This window comes from Solanum tuberosum, unplaced genomic scaffold (assembly GCF_000226075.1).
Source record: "Solanum tuberosum cultivar DM 1-3 516 R44 unplaced genomic scaffold, SolTub_3.0 scf00136, whole genome shotgun sequence".
Taxonomy (NCBI): Eukaryota; Viridiplantae; Streptophyta; class Magnoliopsida; order Solanales; family Solanaceae; genus Solanum; species Solanum tuberosum.
In genome coordinates this window covers 1,282,668-1,293,684 of record NW_006239061.1, presented here as the reverse complement: position 1 = coordinate 1,293,684, position 11,017 = coordinate 1,282,668, and the positions used below count along the sequence as shown (strand labels likewise).

General features: G+C 36.0%; 2 protein-coding genes across 2 annotated transcripts; both read left to right on the top strand.

The window, feature by feature from the left end:
* Window positions 1-6,156: 6,156 nt before the first annotated feature.
* Window positions 6,157-6,990, top strand: LOC102581765 (vacuolar iron transporter homolog 4-like). Its single transcript, XM_006351803.2, has one exon. It carries the CDS (start codon window positions 6,177-6,179, stop codon window positions 6,807-6,809), a length of 633 nt encoding a protein of 210 aa, XP_006351865.1. The 5' UTR covers window positions 6,157-6,176; the 3' UTR covers window positions 6,810-6,990.
* A 1,863-nt stretch (window positions 6,991-8,853) lies between these two features.
* On the top strand, window positions 8,854-9,618 carry LOC102581436 (vacuolar iron transporter homolog 4-like). Its single transcript, XM_006351802.2, has one exon. The coding sequence runs from the start codon at window positions 8,883-8,885 to the stop codon at window positions 9,513-9,515; it is 633 nt and encodes a 210-aa protein (XP_006351864.1). The 5' UTR covers window positions 8,854-8,882; the 3' UTR covers window positions 9,516-9,618.
* The last annotated feature ends 1,399 nt before the right edge of the window (window positions 9,619-11,017 follow it).

Sequence of the window (11,017 nt, the reverse complement as noted above, 5' to 3'; positions counted from 1 at the left end):
ATCTGAATCTTTTATCATTAGTTTACTGTAGATATCATTTTTCTTTTATTACTTTAAACCATCAGTTTTAAACCATTGAGACGTATATTATTAACCATTTGTTCAAAATTATTATTTGTCATATAAAAAATTATTTATTTAATTTAATAAAAGATTTAAATAGATCATATATTTAGATGATTTAGTATATAGACTATAGAGTTTAGCATATACACGAAAGATCAAATCATCGATTTTTATAAGTATAAAAATTATTTTCATAATTTAAGATAGAAATTGAACAAAGACACAAGTATGATTGTAATATAAGATTAAATATAATTTATCTCGATTATTTGAATGATATAATTCTAGCTTCTTGTGCTAATATATTTTGTGTGTATTGAGCGGATCGAGTAGAAGAAATTATTTTTGTGTACGTTAAATATACAAAACAACTTCTCTAGATCATTAAACATACTTGTACTTTTAATCTCGATATAATTCTTATGAACAATGTAGTTTGATTTATCAAAAGGTACAACTCTATGATGAGATAATTTTTGCTCATGCTTAAAAGTTCGATTCAGAGTTGCAGTCACGCTTCAAAAGATAAGTATTGATTTTATGTTGACTAAAATCTTTGATTATATATAATTTATATTACATGTTAGTGATTTTAACTATCTGATTTTGTTGCGTATGCCTGCATTTCAATAAAAAAGTTCATTGATTATGTGTATGTTATTTTCACTTTCTCATTTTTTATTTTTTTAATCCCAATTTCTAAGTTTTGACATTGAATTTTGATTCTTTAAATTAAATATCTAATAAATATATATGAATTAGAATTTTCTGAAAAAGAAGTTGAATGAAGAGTACAAAGTTCTATGAAACTTTCATATTTTTTAAAAAGGAACAATTACTTCCATTGTTGTGCCAAATCAGTTTTAAAAAAATGATAATTCGAAGGGATATTTGTAACACTTCTGTTGTTTCTATCAACAAGAATCTCAATTTCTTTTATTAAAATAGTGCCTTGATTTCACCTAATTATTCTTGGATTTTGTATAATACCATGTTGCTCTATATGGTAAACATGTCGTTAACATCTTTCTGATTAACATGTCCATCCAATTTGATTTTTTTTTTCGTATGCACATCCTCAATAATTAAATAAAAAACCTTCAAGTTCATATCCAACTGTGGTTGAGATATATTAGGCATAAGACACTTGAAAAATATATTTTTTATTTACACATTCTCATTAATTCAATAAGGAACATTCAAATTCGTTCTCCATTGTGGTTGAGAATACATCAAGAGTGAAGCATTTGAGAAATATTTGATTAGGAATCAATCAATTTATGTCTTCCTCACCTCATTCTGTTACGAATGTTCGTTAGAATCATTACAAATTGTAAATTCATAAGGCAAAGTCAATGTCCGTCTTCCTCAAACTGTACTTTCAAATTTTCCTATTTGGATTGTATTTTTATATCTGCACATCTTCCTTAATTAAATAAAAAACCTTTAAATTCAAATCTTATTGTGCTAGATATACATTAGGAACTCAAAAAAACAAATTGTTGAGTTGTATGAGGTAAGAATTTTTTCAAGTATAATTTCAAAAGAATGAATTGAACTATTCAGTGAGCTATTACGCACTCTTTCAAGGGTGACTGCTTCTAGTCAACCCCCTGACTGTCTCTGCACCCCTACCTCCTTTATCATTGAGCGGTCATTTAGGGGCCTTAGCTAGTGATCCGGGCTCTTTCCCTCTCGATGATGAGGCTTATCCCCCATCGTCTCATTAGCCGACCTTGCCCCTCTGTTATTTTGAGGTCATATCTAGTATTCAAAGTTTGCCTCGATTTGGTACCGCTTTCGCAGCCCACACTGAAATCGTGCTTTACCCCTAGATGTCCAGTCAACTACTGCGCCTCAACACATTTTGGGGAGAACCAGGTCTGGATAGTATAAATAATTGAACACAAATATTTCTATTGCAGAGGCTTAACTCGATCAAGTCATTGAGTATTGAAAATAAGTTATAATGCTAATTTTCGATAATTATATTGAAGCACATAATTAGTTGAAGATTACGAGATTGAAGGTTTAAGGAAATATTTGATTAGGAATTAATCAAAATTTCCGGCTTTCTTACATCATATGATTTATTACTGCGTCCGGCCGGTTTATGTGAACCCCACCACCATTGAAAATGATGTGAAATACGGTTTACAATGGCGCAAAACCCTAAACATCTACTGAAGAACATGACACTTCCGCTCCTTCAAGAAAACCGGCAATCTTTCCGCCATCCACCGCCACGTCCGCCGCCACCTGCCACCGCTACCCCTTCGAAAACCCCCAAAAATTCCGTTCCAATTCAGTCCACAAATTCAACCTCATCATCATCCTCTGCGTTCGATCAATTTTCTAAAAGGGTCACGAGGGACCTTCCCAATTTGTCAGATTGTCATGGCTGCCGTGTCCGAATCAATCACACCGATCCCGATGACCGCCTTCTAACCCTAGACAGCTTTTGGCGCATAGTCCTTCTTTGCAAGAAATGCATCAGGTGTGTCAATTCCGGCCAAACTTGCCCTTACTGTTTCAAGAACACGGATGATTCTGATTGTTCCAAATGCCGCAGCTGCAAAAGGCAAGTTCACAAGGACTGTGTTAGTAGGTATGGGAATTCTGCGCCTTGGTCTTTTTCTTCTAGTGAAGAAGGGGTAAATTCGGGACTCTTCGTTTGTATAGATTGTTGGGTTCCAAATTTCTTTAAGAAATCAATTGGGGATTGTAGAAAGATTCAGAAGGATGTGCTTAAGATACAAATTTGTAGTAGTGATCTTAAATCATCTGAAAAAATTGCAAAACATGCTAACTTAGAAGGCAAAAGGAAGGAGGTTGTAGTGGGCCTGAAAGCAAAGGATAGCACCTTGCGAAAGGCTGTCGTGGCGAAAAATGCCATGGGCTTGGCTAAGAGTGCATTGGAATCAGTTGCCAAGAAAGGTAAAAATAAGGGTAAGGTTGTAAGTAAGGATGTAAATGATGCAGAATTTGCATTTCAATTGCATCGTTCCATGAACAGCTCGCCACGAATATCAAAAACCTTAGGCCCTAAGAATTCTAGCTATGTGGGTGGTCCTGGAATCCAGACTCTTCCTAATTCTACAGGCGATAGGCTTAAGGTGTACTCTCGCACTAAGTATAGGGGAAAAGTTGGCCCGACTAGTTCTGAGACCCCACCTTCTGTTATGGTGTATTCTCGCACTAGGTTGAAAGAAAAAGTTGGCCAGACTAGTTCAGAGACCTCACCTCGTGTTACAGTTTACTCTCGCAGAAGGTTGAAGGAAGAAGTTGGCAAGGCTAGTTCAGATGCATCACCATGTCTTCTGGTGTACTCTCGCACAAGATTTAAGGAAAAAGTTTGTCAGACTGATTCAGAGGCTCCGCCTTGTGTTACAACGAACAAGCGTGGCTCTTGTGTTGATTCTGCTTGTTCAAAAGCTGAGTTGCTTACGTACAAGCGGAACAGCCTAAAGAGGAAAATATGTGAAGAAAAAGTTGGTTTTACTGAGGACCGCTATTTGTTGAAGTATAGCAGGAAGAAAAGATGCTCGGAGCCAGGGTCAGATGTGCATGGGGATACTTTTCCTCAACTAACACCTGATCGCAGCATGCCTACAAATTGCTGTCATTCGATCTAGTGCTTGTGCAAGCAGTAGTTTGCCAGATACAGGTAAATGGACTAGTCATTTATTTTGATAAACTTGTACGTTCTTGTCTTGATCTGTAGGTGATTCATTTAGCATTTGTAAACTCATTTTAGATGAAATATGAAGAAACTACCTTTCCTTAATAGTTAATTTTTGATTATTGTTCTGTGAAGAGTGCTTAAGCTTATATTTCCAAACCCCCTCTTCAGCCTGGTTCTGTCCTGTCGGTCGAGAATTTTCGGAAGGGCTTCCTTAAAAGGTAATTATATAACAAAAAGTTACAATATTAAAGCTGGTTGCCCAATGATCAAGTTGCCATTCTCGGTCTGTTCAAGAGGTGAAGATCCACCTTACAGACTGCTATTGCATAAACACATTAGACTTGAAACTGATACGCGTAGCTGCAATGATGAAAAGAAGGTTGCAAAGGAGGAAAGTAGATATTAATGTTAGGTTATTGAGAAAATTCCATGGAAGGACTTTTTTCAGGTGAAATTCTAAATAAAGAAAATCATTTTTGATGAAATGTTCTAATTAACGGATATAAAAATCCCAATGATGCTGGGGACTAGTAATTTTTGGGATCCTAACCCTAGAGATATTACAGCTGAGTTTGATATGGATTGAATCGTGTACCTAAATAATGAAGTAATAGTGAGCAAAATATGCAAACTGCGGGTGATTGGAAGTTGTATTCTTTATTACATCGCAGAAGTGAACAGTAAAAAAATTTCAAAAGTGTGGAGTTCGAATCAAACCTTTGGTTTACATGTAAACTTGGGATTTAGATGCAGGTTCTTCACTACTGAATACCAATAAAATTATATACCAAAGAAGTTAATTTTTTGAAATTGACTATTTTACCTTCGTTAAGGGTGTTAGAGATATCTGGCGGCCGAGTAAATAGCCAGGAAATGCTTGGATTTTACCATCCAAAAGTTTGTCTGTAAATAAAAAAATAAAAGGTCTATGCCTGCATTTGGAGTTTCTAGAGGTTGGCAAGGCGAAAGTGGTCACCCTAGAGCATTGAGTTCTCTGGCTAGTGCCAGTGACTTCTCAGCTTATATAGATTTTGCCAAAAATTAGCTTTATCTCGTCTTGATAGGCATTCGCTCCTTCCCGCAAACGATCTTGTACTTCGTCACATATGTGGGCTCAGTCCTTCTAGGCCTGGTAGAAGTAGATGTTCTGGGATTCAGAAGTCATATTTGTTCCTTGTCAAACACACAAGTAATTATTCAATCTTCTTTCTGAAACATGTCGAGATCATGGTGGGATCATCATGTACCTTCAATCGGATTGTGGGGGCGTCCTCACCCAAAAGAACCATCACCACCAACTCACCTGACTCCATCTCCCGTTGATAATGTGGTTCCGCCGGCTTCTTCACCAACTTATAATGCAGCTCCATCCCCAGTTGATGATGTGGTTTCACTGGCTCCAACAACTTCTTGTATCAACATGGACGATAATAGTGTATCAGATTTGATCACTTCCGTTATCTACCGTAAAATTCCATTATCCATGCAATGCTGCAAAATCTTTGCACACTCCAAGAGGTCCATCAACAGTGAATTTAGCATCATCAAAAATCTTACCAAGCCAATAGCATAATTCAACTTTTATTTATATGTCATTTAGCTTATTTTATATAGGATTTTGCCCCCCTTAATTAATTTAGCTTATTTTAATTAAATTCTTTAAATTAGTTTAGTTGAATCTTCACCTCTATTTTATCGTTTCTCTTTCTATGCATATTTTTATTTATCCATGTTTGACCTGGCACATTAATCTTTTACTTGAGACAAGCAAGCCTACTGGGAAATAATATTTATCTGATAGAAGAAAGAGAGAAAAAACATTACAAAGTTGGTATTACCTAGTGAATTTTAAAGTTAAGATGATCTAAGGAAAGTAATTTCATCTTTATTTTGGATGTCTAGCTAGAAGAAAAGGTTAAACAATTGAAGAGCTTGTGGTCTTTGTGGGAATGGCACACGTCTTGGTATACTATTATCTATATTTTTTGTTAACCTTATTAGTGTGTAAAGCACACCCCACTTAGTTTTATTTTATACTACTCCTAACAAGTAATCTCTATTGTTGCAAGTGCTTTTCCTATGCAGTAATCCATCCTCACAAAAGAAGAAGAAAAAAGAAAAGTAGTACTCCACTAATCCTTATGACATCTGCCAATTTAAATTTGTGACACACTGGCAAGAAAGTATAACTAATTCCTACTTTAAAAGGGAGGGAATGATGTATTTTTAAAATTGATACATTTACTGTTAAAATTTATCCTGAAAACATTTATGGTCTATAGTACCAAACTTTCTTATAACTTTTGATGCTTTTTAATCATCCAACTCTATAAAATAACAAACATAGAGTCTTCATTAAACACCAATTTAGAAAGAAAACAATCCTCCTTTAGCTGACAGTTCCTCCAAATTACAACGTTTCATCATGGCTGCTCAAAACCATCTCCAAATTACCATTCCTAAAGAAAATCAAATTCCTGAAGAGGATTTTGACTACTCTCAAAGAGCACAGTGGCTTCGAGCCGCTGTGTTGGGAGCAAATGATGGATTAGTCTCAATTGCATCCTTGATGATGGGAGTCGGAGCTGTTCAAGAAAACGTTAAAACCATGATGCTTACTGGATTTGCAGGGTTGTTTGCCGGTGCTTGTAGCATGGCTATAGGAGAGTTTGTTTCTGTGTACTCTCAATTAGACATAGAGCGCGCTCAAATTAAGAGAGACAAAGCAACAAGAGGACAGAACCGAGAACATGAAGAAGGTAACAAGGAACAGCTGCCAAATCCATTTCAGGCGGCAGTAGCCTCAAGTATTGCATTCTCATTAGGTGCCATTGTGCCAATCCTAGCTGCTGCACTGATAGAAAATCATGAGGTGAGGCTTGCTGTGATCGTGGCAGCGGTGAGCTTGGCATTGTTAGCATTTGGAGGAATTGGTGCTTTCTTGGGCAGAAGTCCTATGGTGAAATCTTGTGCCAGAGTTTTAATTGGTGGATGGATGGCTATGGCCATTACCTTCGGCCTTACCAAGTTGATTGGCTCTACTGGCTTGGAAATATGATTGAAACTTTATGTTCCTGGCCGCCTGTACCTTGTTCTACTTTAATCTCATCTAATCAAGAAATTTGTACTGCAAGTTGACTTAACGTTTTGTGTAATAATACCGCAAAGCATTCTCTGAATTTAGAGATGTTCCAAGTTTAAAGGGATTCAGAAGGAAATTGTAGAATCTCGAGCACGGAATGCAAATAATAAAAGTCCTCCAGAAACAGAGGAGAATCTTTTAAATCTGTATGATGATTAAATTCCTCCGATGTGAATGTAATTATTGATAGTTTCTTTAAACTTGAGCATCTACGCAATTTCGGATTATATTACTCAAATTAAGTGTCACGTAGAATCAGAATTTGGGTAGAAGTAGATGTTCCAAGTTTAAAGGGATTAGGAATTAGTACTGCCGTAGCTTAAATTCTTTTGTCTATTTTTATCAACTCATATTTGTTCCTTCGGTAATTATACTTCCTTTTTCTGAAACGTTTACAGAGTCACAGGTAATTTATTCCATCTTTTTCTGAAACATGTCGAGATCAAGCAGCAGTAGCACATTATTATGTGTGTTGGGTATTTGCATAGGCATAGGCATAGTTACTGCCACTGCAACGGAACCCAAAACAGAAAATAGCAAGGAGTTGTTTGGTACTTCTTCTATTTTAGCGTGGCGCCGATGGTGGCGGTATCATCATCATCATCATGTACCTTCAATCGGATGGTGGGGGCATCGTTACCCTAAAATCCATCACCACCAACTCACCTGGCTCCATCTCCATCTCCAGTTGATAATGCGGATCCGCCATCCCATATGGCTTCTTCACCAACTTCTTATAATGCAGCTCCATCCCCAGTTGATGATGTGGTTTTGCCACCGCACATGGCTCCAACTACTTCTTGCATCAAGATGGACGATAATTGTGTATCAGATTTGATCACTTCCGTTTTCAGGCGTAGAATTTCATTATCCACACAATGCTGCAAAGTTGTTTCAACAATTTCAGATGATTGCTTTTATAGAGGATTTGTGCACTCCAAGAAAGTACCATTTTTCCTAAGCAAAGTCAAAAACTATTGCAGTCATCATCAAGGGTGAATTAAGCACACTCATTACTATTTTGCTTTTTTGGTCCTTTAGATTTTAGCTTTTACTTCAGGGGTAGTTGGTAGTTAGTAGTAGTATTACTTTTGTTAACTTTTCCTTTTATTCTTTAATTAGTTCAATTGGATGTTCATTTCTTATTTATAATTTTATTACTACTTTCTCCATGTTTTACTTATTCGAGATATGGTGGATATATCAATCAACTATACCTCGGTCCCAAATAAAGTTATTTGAATCTTCTACAACTATTCCTCTCTGTTCGACCCTAACATCCCAACATATTAATAGTAATTAACAAGAAGACTTATTTACGTTCTGCAGTCATTTTATGCTCCATAATCCTAAACAGATTATCACAGGTAATTAATGTTCGTCATTGTGATGAGAAATTAGGTGTTCATTAAAGGCTTTTATGGTCATTCAAGAATAGACAAATTAGATATGTGCAAGTCTTTTAAAGTTACAATGGACTAAAGAAAGTATCTTTATTTTGGATTATAAAAAAATGATGATTAAATAATTGAAGGGCTTGTGGTCTTTGTGGGAATGGCACAAGTCTTGGTATACTCTATGATTTTTTTGTTAAACCTTAGTGCCTAAAGCACACTCCACTTAGTTTTATTTTATAGTAACAAGTATCTCAATTGTAGCAAGTGCTTTTCCTATGCAGCAATACATCCTCACAAGCTCCTTCTCCAAAGGGATCAAAAAGCCATCTGAATCCTCTTAACTTTCAAATTAGGTCATTTTGAGCTACACAGTGCACACACAAAGAAGAAGAAAAAAAGAAAAGTAGCATTTCAGTGGTTTATAAAGGCATTTTAAAAGTTTGATATTATATGGTAAGTAACTTATTTAAAACTCTTGACTTACAAATGAAGTTATATAAATAACAAAGACAGAGTCTTCATTAAACATCAATCCAAAAAGAAAACAATCCTTCATTAGCTGACATTTCCTTACAAGTTATAACTTTTCATCATGGCGGCTCAAAACCATGTCCAAATTACCATTCCTAAAGAAAATCAATCCTCTGAAGAGGATTTTGACTACTCTCAAAGAGCACAATGGCTTCGAGCCGCTGTGTTAGGAGCAAATGATGGATTAGTCTCAGTTGCATCCTTGATGATGGGGGTTGGAGCTGTTCAAGAAAACGTTAAAACCATGATTATTACTGGCTTTGCAGGGTTGTTTGCTGGTGCTTGTAGCATGGCTATAGGAGAGTTTGTCTCTGTGTACTCTCAACTAGACATAGAGCGAGCTCAAATGAACAGAGATAAAGCAACAGGAGGACAGAACCGAGAACATGAAGAAGGTAACAAGGAACAGCTGCCAAATCCATTTCAGGCAGCAGGAGCCTCGAGTATTGCATTCTCATTGGGTGCCATTGTGCCAATTCTTGCTGCTGCATTCATAGCAAATCATAAGGTGAGGCTTGCTGTGATCGTGGCAGCGGTGAGCTTGGCATTGGTAGCATTTGGAGTAATTGGTGCTTTCTTGGGCAGAAGTCCTATAGTGAAATCTTGTGCCAGAGTTTTAATTGGTGGATGGATGGCTATGGCCATTACATTTGGCCTTACTAAGCTGATTGGCTCTACTGGATTGGAAATATGATTGAAACTTTATGTACCTGAATCCTGACCTGTCTCTTGTTCTACTTTAATCTCATGTAATCAAGAAATTTGTATTGCAAGTTGACTAAACCTATTGTGTTATAATACCGCGAAGCATTCTCTGAACTTACATTGATCTTCCTACTGATAATATTAGCTACATCACACAACCTTTTACTTATTCATAACAGACTCATCAAACTACACTCCATTCTCAAATATAGTTAGGATTGACTATATGAATCTTTCTGGTAGTACTCTGTGTCAATCATGACAAAATGTCCCAACAAAATCACTAATAAGACAATTCCTCCTGATTTGATCATCTGTACGCTAGCTGTCCACTTACCTCAACACACTTCACTATGCTCCTAGAACCTCGCTGGAGTTAACGTTTCATCAAAGCATATGTCAGTAAGAGTAAAGCTTATTTCAATAAGAGAATAATACAAAAAGTAAAGGACTAGAGAAGAGGATTGTGTGCATTGAAGGAAAAAACTCGATAATTTAGCTTTCCACGTAAATCAACTTTGAGACATAAATAATATGCCTATGATTTAGCATTTAGATCTATTAAAGTATTTCAAAACTTTTGAAGTACAGTTCTCCAAAACACTGCAGTAAAACTGTAACATATATATATCATGAGGTTCACTAAGTACATAAAATACACTGAACTTAAGTTCTGTGCATTGACGGTATATGGAACTTTTTCATTTTACACTCTCAATATTTATTTATAACTCAAATCCAAAACATAATGAAAAAAAAAGAAGACTTTCTCTTGTATGCAACGAGTTACGGCCTTCAAGGCTTCAACCATGTGAGAATTGGAACTCTTCTATTTTTACAATTTCCAAATGCCTTCCACATAGTTCTGTTTGATAGAAGAAAGATTGAAGAAACATTGTGAGGATGGTCTAAAGAGAAAACTCCACTTTCATTCAAGATCATATAAGACAAAAAAAATATAAAAAAATTAAGAGCTTGTGGCCTTTGGGTGAATGGCACACTTTTTAGTATACTCTAATATTTTGAGCTTTTAGTGCCCAAAGCACACAGCACCCAAGTTTATATTTGCTAGAAATATCTCCCATATCTCTGTTCAAATAAGTGCTTTCCTACACTGCAATGCATCCCAACAAGCTCCTTTTGCGAAGGTCAAAAAACCATCGTTTTGAAGTACAAAAAAAAAAGGTAATAAGGAAATAAGGAATCAGCAAGCAAAGTTATCTATCTGTATTATGTGATCTCTTTCAAGAACATGTAAAATGTAATATCCAATACTTACTATCAATAGAAAAGGGTTATATCTTACAAGACTTAAATAGAAAGAAGAGAAAACAGATAATATTGAGAAACTCCTTCTTTCAACAGATTACTATCCCAATCTTCCGGGAATTGATAGCACAAAGTAGTAATGTGTAAGGGATGAAAAGGCACATTTATTTTACAATGTGAAGTGAGTGTCTGTGTGTTTGGGGGGGGGGGGGGGGGGGGGGG

Coding starts and splice junctions, on each gene's coding strand:
- LOC102581765 (XM_006351803.2), top strand. CDS start 6,177: ATGGCTGCTCAAAACCATCTCCAAATTACCATTCCTAAAGAAAATCAA.
- LOC102581436 (XM_006351802.2), top strand. CDS start 8,883: ATGGCGGCTCAAAACCATGTCCAAATTACCATTCCTAAAGAAAATCAA.